Below are 23,982 nucleotides of genomic sequence, written 5' to 3'. Positions count from 1 at the left end.
AGAGCATCAAAATCCTTAGTATCCTATTTAAAAGAAGCTTCACATCATGTTGTATTGCTTAATGAGCCACTCCATAGCCATCTTTATGTAATAAAAACACCTTAGGATGGTAGTTACTGATGCCCAACAGGTACAGACTAATACTGTGGTGTTTCCACTTGCCACTAAATAAATGCTTGTAAAGTCTAGTGAGCCTAAGATGAAAGGCATTTTGTAGATTTAAAATGTGCAAGATATAACCAGTCTTCTGTATCCTCCTCTAATCAGAACTAATCCTCCAAGAGAGAGGGGTGCATAAAAAGGCATTAAAGAATCTGGGGAAGTGTGGATCTGGGTTCTCCAGATTGTCCTAGGAAGCTGGTGGTTTACAACGGGAGCAAAAGCAAAATGTCAGGTTCAAAACTTGGGAAGGGAACTGTGTTAGGGTGTGAGGAGACTCCACCCAGCTGTCTTTAATTAAGAAGACAGCAGGAAGGATCAGGATTGTCCTTTCTTCTAAGTTCACTGAAAGAAAATCCAACACCAAATTTCGTTCTTAGGAATCTCAAAATAAGTAGAGAATTCTTTGAACTCTGTAATCAGCTAACTGGAAACTAATTTGAAATTTGGCTTCAGCACTTATATTTGTGGTTACAGGAATGGGGGAAGCATCCAAAGAGGTTCTCAGGAGCTCCCTGTACTTGTCTTTTAAAAAGTTTACACACAGCATGTGAAATGAACAGATGCTTTTTTTGTTGGAGCTATCAGGGTAACAAGAGGCTGAAAGCTATATCAGGTATTTATTTCAGTCACTGAGATGGCTATTGGCAGAGTTCCACATACCAAAACTAAAGAGAAACTCATGAACAGATTAAAAAAAAAAAAAAAATGTGGAGGAAAGAGCCCTGTGCTTCCTCTCCTGATTTCTTCCTAAACACATACTGATGATAAAAAAGGAGCAGTGCACTCAGATAGCACTCTCTGGCTTCTTTTTTTGTGGTGGGGGAGAAAATTGGGCAACTTTATGTAATCCTTTCTATAGACTGTGTTTGAATTTTGGGGAGATTTCTCTATAATAAATCTCTTAACACTGTAGTCAGAGAGTATAACTTAAGCCAATAAATACTTTGAATTTGAACTTCATAATTGTTAAAATGCTCTGTTTATTTATATCACAATATGGAGCATTTGGCCAGAATAGTGAGAATAAGGTAAATAGATAGATATGGGGAGGGATTAAGAAGACTGAATTGGTTGGCACCTGACTGGGTGAGGAAACAGGAAAGGAATTTCTGGCCATGAAGTTTGTGATTCCACATCAAGATCATTCTTTATAATGGAATAACCACCCACCCTAGTCGAGAGCCAGAATTCCTCAGATTCTTCCAACCAGAGGGGCCCTGGCACACTAAACAGTCTATTATGATATCTGAACACTTAAGTGAGTGTATTTGGACAGGGAGTTTTGCTAGTGAAATTGATCTTGCCTTCCCAAGGTTTTTCCAGTTGTACTGAATAATTAAAGGAAAATTAAGACCCAGATTCCCGGAAGTGTTAAGTATCAGATCTGCAGGCTGATCATACCTTAGGATCACAGTGTCTCAGAGTTAGAAGGGACCTTAAAATTCACCCTGACAAACTGATAGAAGATTTGTTTCCCCAAATCCGTTCCAAATGATTGTATGGATTTCTGCTCAAACACCTCAAGGGTCAGGAAAGTCATCATTTTAGGGGACACTTTATTCTTTGAATGGCTGTGAGAAGGCTTTTTGTTGGTTTCAAATCCGCCCTTGGATCTTAGTGTGCCAGCTAAAGGAGACAGCCAGTACAAGCCTCCTTCCTCCCACATCCCAGCCCTTCAGATACTTCACATTGATCACATTGCCTGGAACTTTCTCTAGGTCAAGAATTCTTGGTTCTTTCTCTTGTTTGTTCTTCAAGGGACAGGGTTTCTAGTGTCTTACAGTATAGGACCAGGAAGACTCAGGATTCTGGTATGGCTTCTTTAAAACTTTTAGAACTAAACAAAAAGTTAGAATGGCTATCAAGACACAATTTAGTCTATCCCCTTCCCCTTCGGTTTACAGATGAGGAGATAGCCTTTTGGATTTGACAGGGCAGAATTGATCAGCAGTCTCTTTTGAAGGGAGAAGTGGAGTATAACACATTTTGCCAGTGCAGTCTTTTTTAAGTTGCTTAATTCTTTTTTTTTAAGAACTCATGACCCCAAGAACAAGAGTGGCAGACATGCTCTACCAACTGAGCCAGGCAGGCACCCCTTTAGTTGCTTAATTCTGATCATAGGCTTCAGCCCACACCTCATTTTTGCCAAGGACCTCTCTGGCTCTCTGAGTAAAGCCTGAGGCTCAGCTCAGAGATTCACTGCCAGATCTCCATATGCCAACTATTGGCTTCACTCACTGTTTGTGTAAAGGATAGAAATAACTTTTACATAAGTTTAACCATCTATATTGACCACATGGTTCAAAAGAGATTCAGAAATTTTAGTAGACTTTGTTGCTTTTCCTTCATAAAATCAGAAAATGACCATCACAAAGGGAGCAGAGTATTGCACGCCTTCAGAAATGCAGCTGCCTCTGTTGGACAGTTTTCTGGGTTGCCCTTTGTACTTTCCTGGTTTAACAGTCACCAGGTGATTAGATGGCTTTTCTAAAAGCCAAGAAGCTGTGGCCGGGAATACGGACCACTTTTCTCTCGTATTTTCCGTTTTGAGACTTGAAATACAGACGCATGCTTTTGAGCTGGCTCCAGGGAGGTTCAGGTTTCCTTGGGAGTGCGCAGCAATAAAAAAGCCCAGGTGTTAGGGCGTGGGTCTCTGCTGCTGGCATCTCCACCGCCCCGCCCCCCTTCCTCGATCATTGCCACCTCTAAAGTCTGCGAGCAGAGATTCTGGTGGGAGGATGGACCAAGACCTGATGTACGGGAGAAGGGAAAGAGAGAAGGTGCCTACAGTTCACCCAATAACTTGGCCTCACAGAATGCCTTCGGACACCAGAAAAGTGCCGGGTTTAAGGGTAGAGTGTTCTTGGTCCCGCAGGGGCGCGCTAAAGGTGACATTGGAGGGAGTAGGACAGCCTTTGGTGGTAGAGCTGGAGCCGAGAGCCATGCGTGCGGCCCGCCGTAGCCGGCGCGACTCCGCCGGCAGATGGGCCCCTAACAGCCCCTGCCAGAACCCGCTAGCTGTGGGGAGGCGAGGGCGCCCCTCTAGGTTCGCTCGCCCTTGGGCTGGGCCTGGAGCCCAGCGGGTCCGGACGCGGCGGGGGCGGCAGGGGGTCGGGCCAGGGGAAGGAGGGCGGGGCTTTCCTTTGTCAGGGGATTTGCGCGGCGCGGAGGAGCCTGGCGCAGGTACCGCCCCCCTCCTCGGGCCCTCTCGGGGGGCGGGGCTCTCCCTCGGGCCCTGGGGCGCGGTGGGCGTGGGCTTGAGCCGAGCGGCGGGCGCCCGGGCTCCCTGGTCCCGAACCGCGCGGAAGCGCCGCCCCTGCCGCCTCGGCCTCCAATCCTCTCCGGCGCCCCCTCCCTCTCGCTCGGGTAGCTCCTTTTCCCTGCCCCCGCCACCCCGCCGCGGCTCCGCCTCCGCCCTCCTCCCCTTGGCTCTCCGCGTAGCGCTCCCGGGCTTCCAGGGGGGCTGCCCGGGCAGGGCGGCGCGGCGGCGCGGCGCGGGGAAGGGGGAGGAGAGCCGCCCGCCAGCCTAGCACTTGCAGCGAGCGGCGGGCGAGCGGGCAGCTCTGTTCGAGGGAGGAGGGCTCGTCCCCGCCCGGCCCGAGCGGAGCCTTTTGTTCCCAGCCAGAAGTTTGCATGCCGGGACCGTGACAGCTGCGGGCGGGGAGGACGGCGGGGCCGTGGGGCCAGCGACGGCGGAGAATAGAGGCGGCTGCTTGACATGCAGCCCACGGCGCGGCGACTGCGGGCCGGGGACTGGCGGCGGCGGGGGAGGCGGCGCCCACAGCACGCGGGACTCAGCTGCCGGAGGGACAAACTAACTTCCTGAGCGCGGGACTGGAGGCCGGCGCGGCCCGGAGCCACCTGCCAGCCTGCGGTGAGGCATCCCTGGCCCTCGGGGCGAGCGGCATGGCGCGGGGGAGTGGGCCGCGCTGAGCGAGCCCTTGGACCGGCCCTCGGCCGCTGCTGCAGCCTGCCGGCCTCTCAAAGGCCCGGCGCCGGGCTCCACTCGCCTTGTTTTGCGGCCACAGCGCAGGGCTGTTCTGGGAGCCACAACAATGCCATGATGTTTTGGAGACAGGAAGCCCCAAGCTGGCCCCGAATGAAGGACTTCCTGTGTTTAAAGTTGCAGGAATATCCGCCGACCAGCCCAGTTCAAATGCAAACACCCAAACTAGGGAGGACGAATGGCTAATTCAGACCAGCTGGACTCTCCAAGACTGGAACTGAGGATAAAATGAAAGGAATTCTTAGGAGCTTGGGCTATACTTGAAGACTGAGGAGGCTGTGCCATTGTTATTAAAGGACACAATTGGTATAAAGCTTCTTCCAACTCTGGGTGAGAAGTGAGTGGAACTAGATTCTGAATAAGACTTGTCAATATCAAATGGGTTTTTTTGTTGCTTTTTACTGACTGAATTAGACCAGTGGTCTTAAAAGACACATACTCAAAAGAAGCCATACAAGGAACTATTTTATGGTTGTTGACTAAATTATACCACTTAACTGTCTGCAGCTATGAGACTGTTAGCCTGTGAGGAAAAAGCTGTTTCTCTTAGAGCTTCTCCCAGTATGGTTTCGGAGTTGGACTTACAGACTTTTCTGGGGGGCAAATCCAATTGGTGGTCCCCAGTTGTGAACGTGTAAAAGGATCTTTAACTTATGCAGAATGCATTTTTGGGTAACTGGTGAAAAACTTTTAAAAGGTTGATGTTTCATCTTGATTGAAAAAGTATGGGTAAGCCACTCAGCAGGCCAGACTGTTTAAGGCAGAACCCCACCTGCCTGGGGAAAGGAGAGGAAGAGGATGGCTATATAGAGGATTGTTATGTTCCACAGCGATCTATATATGATACAATGAGGATAAATGAACAAATTGACCAGGGGTCAAAGCTCAATCAGACATCAAAAAGCACCATGGAAAAGATGGAAGGAAGTACTATATCCAGCAACGGTACATTAGGAACAGCATCTAATGTTTTTGAATCTAGAGCCCCAGAAGGCAAAAAGCTAGATGAGAGAATAATATTTGATGCACTAAAGTTAAGCAGTGATGTACAGAAGTCAGCACCTGTGCCACCCAGAAGGCGACCACATGCAGAACGCAAAGACAATGTTAACAGGAGATCGTGGAAGTCCTTCATGCCACCCAATTTCCCAGAATTTGCAGAAAGAATAGAAGCTTCTCTCAGTGAGGTTTCAGAAGCTGGTGCTTCAAATCCTTCCTTGCAAGAGAAGAAGGAATCCAGTTCTGCATTAACAGAAAGTTCTGGTCATTTGGACCACAGGGAACCTCAGTCAGGGTCAGTGACTCTGGAACATGTGTCCAAATCCATAGATATTCCAGAAGCGCAGGATGTGAAAAATTTAAGCAGCGAGTGCCAGGACTTCAGATCGCAGCCGCACAGTGAGCGCTCTCCCTGTGAATTCCAGCGTCTAGAATCAGAAGCTGCAGCAGCAAGTGGTAACACAGATGTAATGCAGGAACACAGATTCTCAAGTGCAACCTGGCCCAGAGCCATGAAAAGTTTAGCTAAGGGAGGCTTCAGCGAGAAGCAGCACCCCCTTGGGGACGCAGCCTGCACTGTGGAAATGCCACCTCTCTCTCCTTGCCTGAGTGAAGAGCTGCTGGATCCAGAATTGCATATTCTCTTAACTCCCAGCCTGAGAGAGAAAACAGAGTCTGAGCTAAAGTTTGAGGAGGATGAGCGATGGATCATGATGGAGGCTGAAGAGGAGTGGGAGGAAGAGAAACTGTCAGAAAGAGGAAAGATTTTTCTAACGGCAGATGAGAAAAAGAACAGCCTGGCTGATATTTTTGAAGAAAGGGAACAAGCAAATACTGTAGCAGTGGCAGAGGATGGGGCAGATTGCTCAGCTGCTGTCTTGAGAACTTTTGACCACCTAGCTCTTGGTCAGATTTGTTGCTCTGATGACCCACAGTCAGCTAAGAACCATTCGGCTTCTGTTCTCGAGGATACACCTCTGGGTTACAGTTGTGTTCTCACAGGTGAGAGTGCTATAGGGGAGCTGACAAACAGAACTGTTCAGGGGCTGGAGGGTCTGGTTTCCGACCTAGAATGTACTGTTGGTCCTGTTGATTCAGAGCAGCTCTCTGACACAGATTCAGTGCAGATGTTTCTCGAACTTGAAAAGGAGTGTTTATGTGAAGAAGGAGTAACTCCTCTAGCTGAGCTGGAGAGTCAAGCCTCTGCTGAAGGGCTGGCCCCATCCCAGGATGCAGAAAATGCACTTGTACTTAGTCATTTTCCAGGGGCTACCTTAGAAGAAGAAGAACACTTAGGCCTTTTAAATGTAAGGGTAAAAGACTCTGATACTGGATTGGATTGTGAATATTTTAATGCCCTGGATTCTTCTCAGGTGCCTAATGCTGTGGAACTTATTGTCTACTCTGATATCAGGAGAGGAGACACTTCCACAGTTAGTGAGGAGGAATGTGAAAAAGTGCCTTCTAGCCCCGACACTGCAGGGGAATTTAAGTTCAGACACCCAGCTGATCTGGAGTCACTGGGAAAGCTGGACCCAGGAGGACTGCCCAACTCTGATCACAGGGCTTCCCAGGAAGACGACTTATCAGGCTTTGTAGTTGAGCTGGCCAAAGAAAATGGCAGTTTGTCCCAGGTAGACTGCAGTCACTCTGAGGGGAATGTTGAAGAGTGTGTGGACAGGCTCCCCCTCAGTTTAGCTTTTAGCTATGAACTAACAGATGTTACCTCAGGATTTGAAGTAGAGGTGTTCTCATGTGATTCACATTTACTAACAGATGAGATTCACTTGGAAAGTGAGAAAGGAGCTATTAATCAAGAAACTAACAGTCTGACTTCCTTGGGAAACGTGGATGCTTGTGAATTGTCCAAGGAGAAAGTTTGTGATGAGGATGGGGAGGTCCAAGAGCTGGGTTACCCAGCCAAGCTTTTGGAGGACCAAGCCCCAGCGCATTTTCACAGAGCCTTCCCAGAGCAGATCTTCCAGGATCTCCAGAGGAAGTCCGCAGAGTCAGATACTCTGAATCTGCCCCTGCTGGCTGGTGGACTGAGACATAGCAGCGATGGAGTGGAAGCTGTAAACGATACAGAGCCCACACTGGATGTGGCGTCATCGGAGGGCGGGGAGACAGAAATGAGTGAAACAGAATCATTACCGAGTATTCTTCTGGAGGAACAAGTTACCAAGGCTAGTAGTACAGAACCAGCTTTGGAGGGATGGATAACCCTCCCACAGAAGCCTGCCGCAACTGCTGCAGTGCCCACTACAGAAGATGCCCTAGATGCTGCAGTGCTCGTCCCAGAGGAAGACGTCCCGGTTGCTGCAGTGCCTGTCCCAGAGAGAGCTGCTGTAGCTGCTGCAGTGCCTTTCCCAGAGGCAGACGTACCAGTTGCTTCGGTGGCCGCCATCGAGGCACATGTCCCAGTTCCTTCAGTTGTCGCTGTAGAGAAGGCTATCCTTGCTGCTGCCCCAGCTGTTGCAGTGCCTGCTTCTGAAGGGACTGTTCCAGTTGCTGCAGTGGCCATCCTGGAGGAGGATGCAGCAGCTGTTGTAGAGCCCTCCCCAGGGGGGGCTGCTTCAGCTGCTGCAGGGCCCACCACAAGGAATGACATCCCAGATGGATCTGTTATGCCAGCTGCTGCAGTGCCCACCCTAGAGGAACCTACCCCCCCAGCTGTTAGAGCACCCACGCTAGAGGAGCCTATCCCCCCAGCTGCTGCAGTGCCCAACCCGGAGGAGCCTATCCCCCCAGCTGCTGCAGTGCCCACCCCAGAGGAGCCTACCCCCCCAGCTGTTAGAGCACCCACCCCGGAGGAGCCTATCCCCCCAGCTGTTAGAGCACCCACCCCAGAGGAGCCTACAGGCCCAGGTGTTAGAGCGCCCACCCCAGAGGAGCCTATCACCCCAGCTGTTAGAGTGGCCACCCCAGAGGAGTCTGCAGCCCCAGCTGTTAGAGCGCCCACCCCAGAGGAGCCTATCCCTGTTAGAGAGCCCAACCCAGAGGAGCCTGCAGCCCCAGCTGTTAGAGCGCAAACCCTGGAGAAGCCTTTCGCCCCAGCTGATAGAGTGCCTGCTATGGAGGAAGTGTTCCCTGCTGATGTACCCTTCCTGGGAGATACTGCCCACACTGATTCAGTGCCTATCTCAGAAGAAGGAACTCCTGTTCTAGAGGAGGCTTCCCCCGCTGATATGTGGATCAAGGAGGACCTTGATTCCCCAGGATTTGGAATAAAAGAGGTGACTGGCACAGTGCTGCATGGGAAAGTGCCTCTGGCTACAACTGATGGATTAAATTCAAATGAGGTAATTGTTGCTCATTTCGTTGGGAAAGGATCTGGGTAGTAAAGTGATATTTGCAAGTTCTCTCTGACTTAATAGTGATCAAAAAGGACACAGATAGTCCTTTCTTTGGTTCTCTTTGGGGGCACTGGGCTTTTCTGGTCTTTCTATTGCAATTATGGGGAAAATACGTCTTATTTGGTGAAAAACTTTACAATTCCTACTGTTTTTTTGTTCAGTGATAAGCCAAACCCAAAGAAAACAGGGATGTAAATAGTTGTTGGTTTATATTTTGGAAAAGGTTATTAGCAGGAAAGGGTGATTCTGCTTTTGAAAATGGCAGTGATCATGTTCTGTCCTAAATCTGTTCTTTAATCGGTGATGTCAGCACTGAGGTTGGGAGAGAACTGGGATACTTCTTTGCACTTGGCAAGTTAGTTAGATGTCCTGAATCTCCAGTTTGCTCATTTATTAAGGCAAAATCCTGTGAGGATAATGAAATAACCCATGGAAAACACCAAGTGTGTAAGATTTCAGTCACTGTCAATACTCTCTCCATTTCTCTTCCACAGAGCTGTGTTGGTTAGTTGAAAGAATTCATAGGAACAGGCTGGGTGAAAGCAATATCTAAAAGTATGAATAGCAGCTTTTTAATACAAATGTGTGTTTCTTAAAGCCAGAATAAGGTATAATAATGTTTATGAAAAGAGATATTTTAGCCATCTCGTCAAACATCGTGTCCTGAAGCAAGTCACTCTTTTTTTCCTGGACCTCTTGTTTCCTAATCCATATAATAAGGGAATTAGATTAAAAGTCCTCCTGCCTCTCTCGTAACTCCAAGGTTCTGAGATTCTTAATGTTAGAGAATGGAATGTGTTAGGAAACTGATGGGAACGGTGTTCATGTCCTTGAGCACTCCTAGTCAAAGACATTTAAGATTGGCTACTTTCTACAGTTCACTGCCCCAGTGTCATTTGGTCAGTGATAGGGAATGAAGCTGGTAGAAGTTTCATCTAATACAGTCGGGGATTACTGAGTACAGAGGTGGTTTTGATTTTATACCATCCCCAAGGCCCATAACAGTGCCTTCCTTGTGGTAGGCATTCACTGTTGACTGATGGAGTGAATATCCGTGGTTGCTACAGAGAGATGGGTTCTCACATCCACCCCATGCCAGAGCCTTTCTGGGCAGCCTTCTTGGCTAGAGCACCAATTAAACCTGCAGCTACCAGCAATGAAAAGTCATTTTGATTACAGGCCACAAGCTTCCAACTTAGCTGTAGGTCCTACTGTTTAGCTGAGTGGTAGTGGTGTCACCTTGGGCTTCACCAGATATTTTGTAATGTAGCATCCCATCAAGCTATAATGCATCACCTTTCAGATTGGGGAATGATCCCATTTTTTAGTTTTACTGAACTTGGGAGTGACAATGGGATCCCAGAAGTCACAGCCATTTTTGATTATACAGAATATTTTTTAGTATAAAGCCTGCAGCAATAATCAATGAAATATAGGAATTAAATTTGTAAGGAGCTGATAAATCTGCATAAAGGAAAAATTCAGAGGAATCCCTAATATCAGTCTCAGATCTGTTTCCTCATCTATAAAATTAGAAAATAGCACTAGGTAATTTCTGAGGGTCCCTTCAGCTACAGGAGGTAATCATTTTATGAAATACTACCTAATAAAATGGCAGGAGAAGACAGTGGTGGGTTGCAAAGTTGTCCATCATCTTTGAAGTGTGGTTACGTTATGGAATACCTGGAGGTAAGCTGATGTCTGCATTTGTGTACAAAAAAAGAAATCTAAGACATTGCCCCAGCCAGAACATTAACCAATAAGAATGTAGAGAGGCTATTTTGAAAATATTTATTGAAACAAAATATGTATCATTACAGAGGTAATATGAGTATACAGATTTTGCTAAACTGGTGAAATATTATTGAGAGAAAAAGTTTTTCCAAGATGAGAGCTGTATGGATTTCATTTCTTCCAAAGTGTTCCTAGAGGCAACTGAATCTGTCGTTTTAATACATAAACACTTAGAACTCAGCAAGTGATCATACCTGAAATGCGATTTAGATTTTGTGCCTGTGCATATATGCAAATGCATATATATGATTGAAATAGACATAAATTTTCTCTTTTTTTCAAGATTTTATTTGAGAGAGAGAGAGCACTTGCACTTGCTCACTTGTGAGTGGAGTGGGCAGAGGAAGAAGCAGAATCCCTGCTGAGCAGAGAACCCGAACACTGCAGGCATGGGCACCATCCTAGGACCCTGGGATCATGGCCTGAGCCAAAGGCAGCCACTTAACCGACTGGGCCACCCTGGCGGCCTGATAAAAATTTTCTAATAGCATTAGCGAGCGATTGATAGAAGAACCAAAATGCTAGAACTTAATCTGCTATCCCTTTATTGGGATCCTAGGCCCACTGAGAGAACAATCTGTGGTTATTTAAACCCTCTTCTCTTTTGCAGACTTCCTCAGTCTTATTTCCAGACACTAGTTCAATGGAAGACAGAAAATCTTTTGTATAAAATTAGGGGTTCTATAAAATTCAAAATTTATAAGAAAGTCTTTTAAAGCAAAAATTGGGGAGCCCTACAATCTTAGCTCAGTGTTTGAATGCTCAGCTGATCAGCAGAACCTTCCTAAATTTGTTTGTCTTGCCTAACACCATTTCTATAAAAGTATTCATTCATTCACTGGATAAATATTTATTGCATACCTGCTCTGTGCCAGGTATTGGTGCTCCTGCAGTGAATAGGATTGGCATAGTCCTTGCCCTTGTGGAACTTACATTGTATTAGCAGAGGCAGATATTAAGCAAAAAGGACACAAATATAGGAGCACCTGGCTGGCTCAGTCAGAAGACCATGTGACTTTTTTTTTTTTTAAGATTTATTTATTTCAGAGGGAGAGAGAATCTCAAGCATACCCCATGCTGTTTGTGGAGCCCCACACAGGGCTCAGTCCTATGACCATGAGATCACGACCTGAGCCAAAACCAAGAAAGAAAAGGATTTTAATGATTTCATTTACATTTACATTCCATTTATTTTTTTATTTTATTTTTTAAAAAGGTTTTATTTATTTATTTGACAGAGAGAGCACAGCAGGGGGAGAGGCAGGCAGAGGGAGGAGCAGGCTCCCCACTGAGCAAGGAGCCTGACGTGGGACTCGATCCCAGGACTCGGGGATCATGACCTGAGCCGAAGGCAGCGGCTTAACCCACTGAGCCACCCAGGCGCCCCTCATTTACATTTTTTTTTCTTTTTTTTAAAGATTTATTTTTTTGACAGATAGAGATTACAAGTAGGCAGAGAGGCAGAGAGAGAGAGAGGAGGAAGCAGGCTCCCAGCCAAGCAGAGAGCCCGATGCGGGGCTTGATCCCAGGACCCTGGGATCATGACCTGAGCCGAATGCAGAGGCTTTAACCCGCTGAGCCACCCAGGCGCCCCTCATTTACATTTTTAAAACATTACTCTCAGCCTAACGATAGAGAAAACCACCCTACATAGACAGTAAACATTCTCAACACTGGCTGGAGTTTATAAATCTGAGGTTTATTTTGCCTTACATTTTATTAATTTGTCTTAGGATTGGCATGAAATAGAGAAAACACTGAATGGTTTGCAAAAAAAAATCAAAACACACACACACGTACACAAAGAAATCACACTGGCTGCTATATGTGGAGTGCATTAATGGGAATTAAGGACAGAGTAGCAAGGCCTGCTAGGTTATTGCAGTTGTCTAGGTGACTTGGACAAGAGAGACGTCAGTGGATTTGAAGACCAGTTGGTTAGACTCAAGGTATATTTTGGAGGCAGAATCAATAAGACCTGATAATGACTTTATGTAGGGAGGGAAGGAGAAGGAAAGGGAGTTCTCAAGGTTGGCTTCTAGCTTCTAGTTTATACAACTGAGTGGATGGGAGCAGTAGTAAATTATTGATTTAGGGAAGAACAGGTTTGGAGGAAGAGGAAAGGAGGAGGTACTGTTCAGTTGTGGAATGGTTAGGTTTTTGAGGTACCCATGATTCATTTGTATGGCAATATGGCAATATTAAGAAAATATTTGGATGTACAGATGCACACACATATACATTTGTACACACATACACAAACATACCATAAACATCATGGTTAATATTTAAAGCCACGGGAATAGATAGAATTGCCAAGAAGAGAACTGAAGACTAACATCTTCCCCTGACCCCCACTTCCCAAAGATGAACATTTGGACGTCTAGAAGAGAAGGAGGGAGAGAGCAAAGGAGATAAAAAATGGATCAGGCAGGATGAAAACTGGGATAATGTGGTATTACCAAAGACTAAAGTGTTTTAAGGGGTGCCTGGGTGTCACAGTTGGTTAGGCAACTGCCTTTGGCCCAGGTCATGATCCTGGAGTCCTGGGATTGAGTCCCACATTGGGCTCCCAGCTCCATGGGGAGTCTGCTTCTCCCTCTGACCTCTCCCTTCTTATGCTCTCTCTCACTGTCTCTCAAATAAATAAACTCTTAAAAAAAGAGAGAGAGAGAGAAGAAGAAGAAGTTCTTTAGGGGGTGCCTGGTTGGCTCAGTGGGTTAAGCCTCTGTATTTGGCTCATGTCATGATCTCAGGGTCTTGGGATCGAGCCCTGCTTCAAGATCTCTGCTCCCCACTCTCTCTGCCTGCCTCTCTACCTCCTTGTGATCTCTGTCTGTCAAATAAGTAAATAATAAATAAATCTTAAAAAAAAAAAAAGCTTTTTGGGAAATTTTCTGTTTTATGTCCCAGTTGCATCTTATACTCTTGCAATAATTTTTACTAGTGTTTTGCTCTGGGAAATGTCTGCCAGCTCTGGTTGGTTAATAACATGGCACAGCCCCATTGAAATACTGTGGAGTAGGAATTTTAATGCATCTGAAAGCACTGATTTTGCAAAACAGCTTTATTTGGGAGTTGAGAGAAGGGAGCAAGTGTTTTCAAATGTACTTTCTATAACATTCTGTTCACTTGTGTTCAAAGTAAATATTTAGATAGTGTTTATTTAGAAGTACTATCATAGATTCTCAAACTTCTGGACAAAAGATGAGACATATACCCATTTGCTGTCAACGCAATCCATGGAATGGAGGTTGGGAAACAAAAGGAATCTCTAATGCTTCCATAGGAAATGTTCATTGACAAAGTAAATGCAGATTTTTTAAAAGAATTAGCTCTGTTATATGAAAGAGATTACTAAGTTATTTGAATATATTTTACTTTTCTGTGTCATGTGTATCACTAGCCAATAGAGTTTCTTGCCAAGATGGAGATATTCACTATCTGTACTGCCCAATACAATAGGCACTTAACCACATACAGCTGTTGACCACACAAAATGTGGCTTAGTGTGGTTGAGGAACTGAATTTTAGTAAAATAGCCTCATATTGGACAGCACAGAAGGAATTTAAATGTTAAGTGTGACACAAGATTTGCTTACTGGATAAAAGCGGGCTCTTCACTGTGAACTTGATGTCTTCCCTCCTCACCTTTGGTTTTCTTTCTTTGCCTTTCCAATCCCCACACCCTACCACAACCACCATTTTGTTGTACCTAAGCAACTTAAAACATCAGAGTTGTTTTTTTTACCCCCTCTGCTTTGATTTTTCTGCAGTGAAAACATCTTTAGTAGAAAATGGAATCATAGCACTTGCTTTTTCCGGGAATCATGTTGTTGGGGCAACAGTCATTTTTAGCTGAACCGCCTTGTAGTGTTGCCTAACAAAATATGGTGTAATCAAATTATAGTATAAAATGAAGCTCCCTGGTAATTACCTTTGAAACCTTCCTTTTTTAGTGTTCCCTGGGGCTTTTCCTCCCTGGTGAGTCACTTATCCAGCCGTAGTCCATTCTCTCAAGAATCCATTTCCTAATCCAAGTGTAATCTGTACTCTCATATAGGCCAAAATTAATCCTAACCCGAGTTTATGTTTTTCTTTTACATTTTTGTTTTCTTGCATTTTCTGTCCTTCTTTGGCTTTAGTTGACTCACCTGTGTCACTGAAACTGAAGGAACATTTTATAGAAGAAAAGAAAATGGCAATAGATCCAGATTGGATCTATAAAATGTGTGGAATGTGGCTGATTTTATCCTCTGATAATTGATAATTGAGAGAATCTGATCTTTGAGACAATTATCTGTTTCATTCTTTTCCTTAATACTATTAATGTGTGAACGTATCATTTTCTTTTGACTCTGTTTCCTTTCTAAGTCATAATGAAGCTTATGAACTTCAGTAGAAAGAAACATGCATTGTTTGTTACACTCCTTCACATTGTTTTAAAATTCCATTGTTTAATGGTGAACATGGATATTCAGTATTATAATTTTAAGAATGCTTTATGTATATCTGCATCTCAGAGTGTGTATCTGAAGTTGGTGAGGACATTTCCCAGTATTACTGGCCCATTTCCCTTTGTAATCTCAGGAATACTGCTCCAAGATTATTAGCTGTGTGTGGTCTGTGGCCCTGGACCAGAATGGAATTAAATGACCACAGGGGGATTAAACTATGAGGTTGGCGTTTTTCACAACATTAATAATGTTTTGGCTAATTGAGTAATTGCTCCTAGTCAAAGAAGAGCATTGCATGTATCAGTGGTATGTTAAAGCTGTTCCCCAAGGTATTTTTAATCTTAAATACTGGTCATTTGGTATTCCTCCCTTTTAGGGTTGATATACATCACACTTTTATGATATCTTGAGACTGATGCTTTTCTATTCTCTATGGCTTTTTGCATTAAAAATTAAGCAAGCAGAAACCAACCAACCAACCACGAGTCATTGGCTAAAAGACTGAAGTAGTGTCATAACTCTCTGTGATTACTTGTCCGTAGGAGGATGTATTGAAATATGAAGCCACATGTTTCTTTGATAGTTCCCTGTACAAATGGCTTGTTTTCTCTTTTTTTTTTCTGCCCCTCTTTTGTTAAATATAAATCTCCCAAGAATGACCAGTCATTGTGTGGTGTAGAGGGTCTGATTGCTGCCTTTAGATTAAATCTTTGACTTGCAATTATCTAGATGTTTCAGAAAGAACAGGTGGATCCCCTTCAAATGAAGCTACAGCAGGTGAATGGACTCGGCCAGGGGTTGATTCAGAGTGCCGGGAAAAACTGTGACGTGCAGGGTTTGGAACATGACATGGAGGAGATCAATGCTCGATGGAACACGCTGAACAAAAAGGTGAGTGGCCGTTGGGGGGCAACTAGTGCCCTGGGAATAGGGGGCTTAGAAAAGGCACATCTCAAGCTGAGGTTTCCCTGCAATCTGAATGCAAATACAAATTTAGCAGTAGCAATCTGGAGTTACGGGGTGGGGGGGCGGCAAGCATTTAAAAAGCACTCTCCTTCCTCCTAACAAGGCCCCACATCTGTGATACAGGTTGCACAAAGGATTGCACAACTGCAGGAGGCTTTGTTGCATTGTGGGAAGTTTCAAGATGCCTTGGAGCCGTTGCTCAGCTGGTTGGCGGACACTGAGGAGCTCATAGCCAATCAGAAGCCTCCATCTGCCGAGTATAAAGTGGTGAAAGCACAGATCCAAGAACAGAAGGTAAGCGAGAATGTTGGGAGGGTGAACTGGAACAGCCGTGGGGAGTGGCAGACAACACATGTGCTTAAGAGTTCAGGAGCATATTCCAGAGTTTTAGGAGAATCCTGACCTACTTTGTGTGATCATGAAAAGTGAAAACTGATTTGCCTCATCTTACTTAATCAACCAGCTTCCTGTGGCACATACTGGACCAAACAGTTGTCTGCATTTGTGTTTTCACTCAGAGCTCTGTCTTACGAGGTTTTTAGGGTCAACAGTATTCTGAATAACAGTATATCAGTATACAGATATAACAGCAGTATATCATGTATAAATAAGTTTCTGTCTATATTTTTTGTTGGCTTAATTTCCATTTCAGTGCATTTTTCTCCTGGTTCAAAATAAGTTCCCTGTTAGTCACATAGTGACCATCACTCCTCCATTTAAAAACCAAAGTAAGCATATGAGAAGTTCATGCAAGGGTAGCAACTTTGCCACCTCTCATGTTTTTGCCTCAGGTTGGAAAAAAAGCCACCATTACTCGATCCAGTTTAGGATTTGGTGGGGTGGGGCTTGGGGATCTTTTGTTTGTTTGTATTTTCTCCTTATTTCAGATTGTAAAGTGACCTTGTGTTACCCACTCTTCATTCTTCTTAAACATTATGTGCTCTAGTTGCTCCAACGGCTCCTTGATGATCGGAAGGCCACAGTAGATATGCTTCAAGCGGAAGGAGGCAGAATAGCCCAGTCAGCTGAGCTGGCTGATCGGGAGAAAATCACTGGACAGTTGGAGGGTCTTGAAAGTAGGTGGACTGGACTACTCAGCAAGGCAGCAGCCAGGTAAGGCCAAAGGGGTTTTGAGGAACGGGTCAGAGAATGTGTTTTGTCCAGTTTTTGACTTGCTATCCTTGAGGTGCTCTAAAAGGTCCTGGATGAGTCATCGAGTATTTGGGCAGGTGTGTCATGGCCTTTTATCTTGAAGGAGAATAAGTTTTCAGAGGTGATCCTCATAATCACAGTCACTCTCAGGAAATAAGTCTCAGCTACTCCAGGAATTTCTGAGAACTAGAAGACTCATTGCTCTGTGTTGTTGTTCTGCTGAGATATATTTGTGGTTCCAAACCGACAGACACTGACGCCTGCAATCCAGCCAAGTTATTTTCTGAGTTTTTGAGACAGATTTTTTTCCCCTTCATATTTATAAGTAATATTTTCGATACTTGGAATTGAAATTTATCATGTTTCTTTTCTGATTGCTTATCCCAATATTAGATGTTTTTGCATCTAGGAGCTAGTCTGTGATTCTCTTAAATACATGGACATTCAAGAGATGCATGAACAATCTTCAGTAAGTGGCCAAAAGACAGGCGGCATACTTTTCTCCTTCAAGGAAGTGCTTTCTCCTTCCGTAGCTATGTACCCAACATTATTTAAGCTTAGTACGTCGCCTGTCTTGTACCTTATATTCTCCCCAGTTTAAAAAATAAATGTTAGCTAGTTAAATCTGTATGAGAGTAGTGTAGATGATCATTTATGATTCTTTCAGTTTTCTAGGTAGCCAGTGGCAGTGGTCAGCTAACTAGCTCTTCAGTCTCCTTATTTCCACTGGCCCAAAGTGTGCTTGTTTTCTTATCTGGGTTGCAAAGTATTGTTGACCATATTAGTGGGAGAAACAAAAATGAAAGAACTCAACCTAATTTTTTAAATTATGTTTATTTTTATTTCTAGATTGCATTGCTTTTTTTCTTCGCTTTGTCCATTTCCATTAATAGTGCCATTAACCTTCCAGTTACCAGGCTTCAAAACTTAACTCCATTTTTTACCCTTTCTCCCCTGCTCCTTTGTGTTTCCACATCTATTAGAATGCCAAATTCTGTCCATTTTACTTCCATAGTGTCTGCTCTGTTCACTCATTTCTCTAATTCCCGCTCAGTTCCTGACTTGGGCTAGTCTACTTGAGGTAGTTTCCCAAACTAACTCATCACTAGTCACTCATTACTCAATTACCACTTAACTCTCCGACTTCCCCTTTGCCTTGCTCAGAAATTAAATGACTCCCTGTTGCCTATGAAATAAAATCTAAACTCTTTAACCCAACATTGGAAGCCCTCAGCTATTTGGCCCTAATCTACATTTCTTAGTCTCTGCTCTTCTCACTCCTTATATTATAGGTGAAGTATGCCATATTCTTCAGTATCTTCTGTCACTTCCTAATTCTGTGTCTTTACTGAGAGTGTTGCATCTTCCATGAAATACCTGTGTTTATCTTCGCCTTTTCTATGAAGCTTTTCTTTGTTCCCCAAGTGTGGAATACCTCCATCTTCCTCTTAACTGCTGTAATTCTTTATTTGTACCTTGTATCATTATTTTATGTACTTAATCTCCTATGCCCATAAGCTTATTGAAGTCCTCTGATTTATTTCTGAAGTATCTTTCTATGACGTTTTCCTCCTGTCCTACCTACTTCCATCCTCCTAGGCTAACACAGTTTCTGGGTCAGTATTTTAAAGAGAAATACCAAGAGCAACTGTATTTGTTACAGATATCCTAAAGACTTTTATTTAGATTCTTTAATATTGGATTTTTGATAACTCTAAATTATGTTCACTCTTTGCTACCCCAAATCCTATTACATTGAGTTCTTTAAACTTTCACATTCCCAAATCCAGAGATAAGTCAGAAAGACACAAAAATCAGGGATAATTTTTTTCATTATACACACACACACATATGTATATACATATATATATATATATATATATATATATAATTTTTAAGATTATGTGCTTTCGTTATAGTAATTGAGGATGTGTTTTGAAGGCTGGCACAAACAGATTATTCTGTAGTTCATACGGACATTTAAAAATAGCACTTAGAGCCTGACAATTCACAGACCTGTACCCCTGGGGCAAATAATACATTATATGTTAATAAAAATAATTAATAAAAAAAATAGCAGGGTGCCTGGGTGGCTCAGTGGGTTAAGCCTCTGCCTTCGGCTCAGGTCATGATCTCAGGGTCCTGGGATCGAGCCCTGCATCAGGCTCTCTGCTCAGCAGGAAGCCTGCTTCCTCTTCTCTCTCTGCTTGCCTCTCTCTGCCTACTTGTGATCTCTGTATGTCAAATAAAAAAAAAAAATAGCATTTAGAGGGGCATTTGGCTGGCTCAGTCAATAGAGCATATGACCCCTGACCTCGGGATTGTCAGTTTGAGCCCCACATTGAGCCTAATTTTTTAAGTTTACTTAAAAAATAAATAGAGCAGCTTCATATTCTTCAAAATTAAAAAAATAGTAATAATAAAAATTGGGGCACCTGTGTGGTTCAGTCCCTTGAACATCCAACTCTTGATTTCAACTCAGGTCATGATCTCAGGGTTGTGGGATTAAGCCCCACATTAGGCTGTCTGCTCAGCAGGGAGTCTGCTTGGGATTCTCTCTCTCCCTCCCCCTCTGCCCTTCTGCTCACTGTGCACCTGCTCTCTCTTTCAAATAAATAAAATCTTAAAAAAAAAAACCCAAGAAGTTTATTTTAAAAAGTTGAAATTAAAACAGTATTTAGCAATACATTTTTCTTTATATTTAAACATAATTGGATTTCCAGATCATTAAAATGCTAAGCCTTTATATTTAAATCATTTCTTATTAAAATAAATTGGCAGGTGCCTGGGTGGCTGAGTTGGTTAAGTGTCTGATTCTTTTTTTTTTTTTTTTAAGATTTTATTTATTTATTTGACAGAGAAAGATCACAAGCAGGCAGAGAGGCAGGCAGAGAGAGAGGAGGAAGCAGGCTCCCTGCCAAGCAGAGAGCCAGCCCTATGTGGGACTCCATCCCAGGACCCTGAGATCATGACCTGAGCTGAAGGCAGTGGCTTAACCCACTGAGCCACCCAGGTGCCTATAAGTGTCTGATTCTTGATTTTAGTTCAGGTCATGATCCAGGATCCTGAGATCAAGCCCCACATGAGACTTTGTGCTCAGCACGGATTCTCCTTGTCCCTCTGCCTCTGCAGCTCCCACCCATGCCCTGTACACACACCCACACTCTCTTGCTCTCTCTCAAATAAAGAAAATAAACTTGTCCAGGGCACACAGCATAGGACCTGGCACACATCCTGTTCAGTAAAGGTTTATTGAACTAAAGTGCGTCATATACTTCCAGGCCTTTTCAAATGACACAGCCTTTAGTCTGTTCTTAATGATTCAAAGACATAATTATGACCTTATATTTTAATCTGTGTGCTAATCCAGTTCTGTAGTTGTTTTTCTTTCACTTTCCTGTCAGACTCCCCCTCCCCTGTGTAATTTTTAATCTATAGGATACTTGAAATCTAAGCTTATTTGGTATGGATGTTATATTAAATGAGATTTGAGATTCCAGGTGAGCTGTGAAGTCTATAATCTTTTGACTGCCATGTGTGTTGGCAAATTCAGCTACTCTGAGGTCTTTTTTTTTTTTTTTTTTTTTTGCCTTAGATCTGGATTCAAAGTTGTGTTCTGGTGCTCGAAATCATTGGAATGAGGGAGATGGTGAAGGAGTTCTAGTTCATAGTCTGCCTTTGCTCCTCACATGCTTGCTTTTCTTAACTCAGCAGTGAAGGTAGCAGTGACAGGGAGAGAGAAATGAAAACTGATAATTTTTTTGACTCCCTTAAAACTTCATTTTGTTCTCATATTTAGATGATGCATGTGCTACATCCCATAGGAGAAAGAGCATTAGAAAGTCTGATTCAAATCCTAATTGCATTGTTACTATTCACTGGGTGAACTGGACAAATCTTTCTTTAAGCCTTCAGGGTCAGTTTTCTCTTTTGTAATAGTGAGATAATAATTCAGCCTATCTTACAGGGTGATGACAGAACCAAAATAAGGGAATGTTTATGGCAAGCCTTTAAAACCACAAAGTGCTGTGTATATATGTTCTCCTTACTATGGATACTTAAAATGTACCTGCTAAAGATTGGTATTTCACTGAACGTAGTACTATTAGTCTTAATGTGAATTTTTGTCTGAGCAGTTTGTTCTATATATTTGTGTAGGCAAAAACAACTGGAAGATATCCTGGTTCTGGCCAAACAATTCCATGAGACAGCTGAGCCTATTTCTGACTTCTTATCTGTCACAGAGAAAAAGCTCGCTAACTCAGAACCTGTTGGCACTCAGACTGCCAAAATACAGCAACAGATCACCCGGCACAAGGTAGGGAAAGGCTGTGGCAAATGAAAACACAGCACTGCCGTCAGAAAGCCTAGAAATTAACTGCCTGTACCAGCCTAGAAGATAGGTTTGGCCAGGGCGGGGGGGATGTTGGGAGGGATGTTAAAGTTTAATTTGAAATATGGTCCGGTTATCCATGGGAATGGTCACATCCTTGAAGTAAAAATAACAATAGACTAATAGGCTACCATCAGGAAAAAAACAGCCTTTGTTCTCACTTTTTATATTATTTTTGCCTTTCAGTAGGTGAACATTTTATATTATTTAATTTATTGTATCATTTGTTATTCATTGTTTCATGTTTACTTTTCATTTATTCTGTTTCTGTTGTTCATTTTTTCCATCTGGATTTCCAGGCTCTGGAGGAAGAAATAGAAAGCCATGCAACAGATGTGCACCAGGCAGTCAAAATTGGGCAGTCCCTCTCCTCCCTGACATGCTCTGCAGAGCAGGGCGTGCTGTCAGAAAAGCTAGACTCCTTACAGGCCCGATACAGTGAGATTCAAGACCGGGGCTGTCGGAAAGCAGCCCTGCTTGAACAAGCACTGTGTAACGCTAGACTGTTCGGGGAGGATGAGGTGGAGGTGCTCAACTGGCTGGCTGAGGTTGAGGACAAGCTCAGTTCAGTGTTCGTAAAGGATTACAGACAGGATGTCCTGCAGAAACAGCATGCTGACCACCTGGTATTCACGTTTTCCATTTTTATCAGTCATGTTATGAAGTTATTTTGTAATTTTGATTCATGTTTCTCTTCATTTCTTTTCTCTTTTTCATTCCAAACATTTTAATTCCAAACAATTTAGTTTTATACATAAGCATGTAGTTATAGACTTGTTGCTAAGGACTGATCTATTCTTAGATGAGTCCATGGAAATACTTGGCCTTAAACTGAATCAGTAACTCTAGAAGATCCAGAGTACAGTCAGGGGCCATTCCCATCTCCAACTCATGTTACATCATTAGGTCAGGTATCACTTAGTTTCTATCTGAGAAGTTTTATCAAAGAGAATATAATTCAACAAAACCAAATACCGAAATAATGCCCAGGGTTTGACCACATAGCTGTAACTTCTGAAATTTTTTCTAGGTTTATGTGCTCAAATTCCAGGGATTGTCATCTTAATAGAAAAAAAAATGTTCTTTTCATTTAATTTTTATGAAATTTCTTAGTAAAATAGTAAAAATAGACAAAGCAGTTGTTTTGTTGTTGTTGTTAATACCTAAAATTCTGCTTCATTGACTTCAGATATTAAGAATTTTTAAGCAGGATCCTGATTGAAGTCAGCCTGTTCTTGCTGACTTTCTTCTCTTGAACTTCCTGAGTCTTGGTTTTGGACATAGTAGACATTTTTGCTGAATTCTACTTCCTTCTTTCTTGGGCTCAGGTTTGGTACCAGTGTTTTGCTAAAACTGATTTAATTCTACATCTCTCCCTATCCAGTACAGGGGAAAACTTGCCTATAAGTATCAGATTTAATTTTTCTGAGTACTTAATGGCATAACCAAAGAGGTAATGAAGGAATCAAATATCCAGTGTGTAAACTAACCTGGTATTTGTCTCTAAACTTGGTCTCTTAAAGGTCTCACCTTTCTTTCCCTTTGTTGTGCCATAGTTTTAAGATTAATGCTGTTCTTTCCTTTTAGGCTTTAAATGAAGAAATCATTAATAGAAAGAAGAATGTAGATCAAGCTATTAAAAATGGTCAGGCGCTGCTAAAACAAACCACAGGTACTTGGAAAGTCTATCTCTTTGCCTCTCTGCAGTCACTCAATCACATCTCCCAGGAAATAAGCACCCTGCACTAGCCACTTCTCTTTGTATATAGGAGAAGCTTATATTCACTGATTGTATTACCATGTGATCCTGGAGACTGGCAGCATGGGGTCCTATTTCCTATTACCTTGTTGTCTCACGTTTGGTTGTAGATGACGGCTCCCCCACCTTCCAGTATGTGTAAGGCTAGCAATCATGGAATGGTGCTGGGAACATCTAGAAACACCTGCAGTTGAATTCAGACCTTAATAATCTCAGAAGTAGCTTCTTCTATCAATTAGAAGGTTTATTTCCCACCTCCCTTAGTGTGGAATGGCAGGTGAAATTGCTACCATAGGGAGAGAGCATCTATAAAATTCAAGCTCTACATTGAAGAAAGGGGGATTAAAGAGATTTCCTGATCCCTGGAAGGAGAGTCCCTCCTTTCCTCTTAAATATAAATGACTGCACGCTCTCCCCCACAGGTGAAGAGGTATTGCTTATCCAAGAGAAACTGGATGGAATCAAGACTCGCTATGCAGACATCACGGTCACTAGCTCCAAGGCCCTCAGAACTTTGGAGCAAGCCCGGCAGCTGGCCACCAAGTTCCAGTCTACTTATGAGGAACTGACTGGGTGGCTAAGGGAGGTAGAGGAGGAGCTGGCAACTAGTGGAGGACAGTCTCCCACAGGGGAGCAGATACCCCAGTTTCAACAAAGACAGAAGGTGAGCTGTCATGTCACACAGTAAAGGGAAAAAAAAATTTACTCTTAAAATCCTTAAGTTCAGATTTTTAAGTTTTATCGCCAACTGTCTCTCCCTTAAATCTAAACCAAAAAGTTCTGCCTCCTTTGTTTCTTGTTTGCTCAGGGACAGTAAGATCTGACATAAAGGCAGACTTATTAAGACTACTTGCTGTGGTCTGAAGTGGGGGAAAAAGACTGAATCACAGATCCCAGGGAAGTTTGCTTTACAGGGTAACATTTTAAAATTTACTTTT

General features: G+C 43.3%; 1 protein-coding gene across 26 annotated transcripts in view; it reads left to right on the top strand.

Annotated features, from left to right (window-relative positions):
• Positions 1-23,982, top strand: part of MACF1 (microtubule actin crosslinking factor 1) — a 353,302-nt gene that overhangs the window by 282,370 nt on the left and 46,950 nt on the right. For 19 of the 26 annotated variants that reach the window (XM_045981910.1, XM_045981909.1, XM_045981996.1 and 16 more), the window contains 7 exons: positions 15,504-15,665; positions 15,864-16,034; positions 16,687-16,853; positions 21,051-21,210; positions 21,585-21,911; positions 22,873-22,957; positions 23,467-23,708. In XM_045981910.1, the coding sequence (XP_045837866.1) occupies positions 15,504-15,665; positions 15,864-16,034; positions 16,687-16,853; positions 21,051-21,210; positions 21,585-21,911; positions 22,873-22,957; positions 23,467-23,708 (1,314 nt within the window). Of the gene's footprint in view, positions 1-4,738; positions 8,470-15,503; positions 15,666-15,863; positions 16,035-16,686; positions 16,854-21,050; positions 21,211-21,584; positions 21,912-22,872; positions 22,958-23,466; positions 23,709-23,982 lie in introns of those variants that run through there. The other 7 variants (XM_045981912.1, XM_045981979.1, XM_045981918.1 and 4 more) reach the window with 2 other exon arrangements.

Source organism: Meles meles, chromosome 1, assembly GCF_922984935.1.
Source record: "Meles meles chromosome 1, mMelMel3.1 paternal haplotype, whole genome shotgun sequence".
NCBI lineage: Eukaryota > Metazoa > Chordata > Mammalia > Carnivora > Mustelidae > Meles > Meles meles.
The sequence above is the reverse complement of the archived record's forward strand: the minus strand, read 5'-3'. Positions and strand labels throughout refer to the sequence as shown.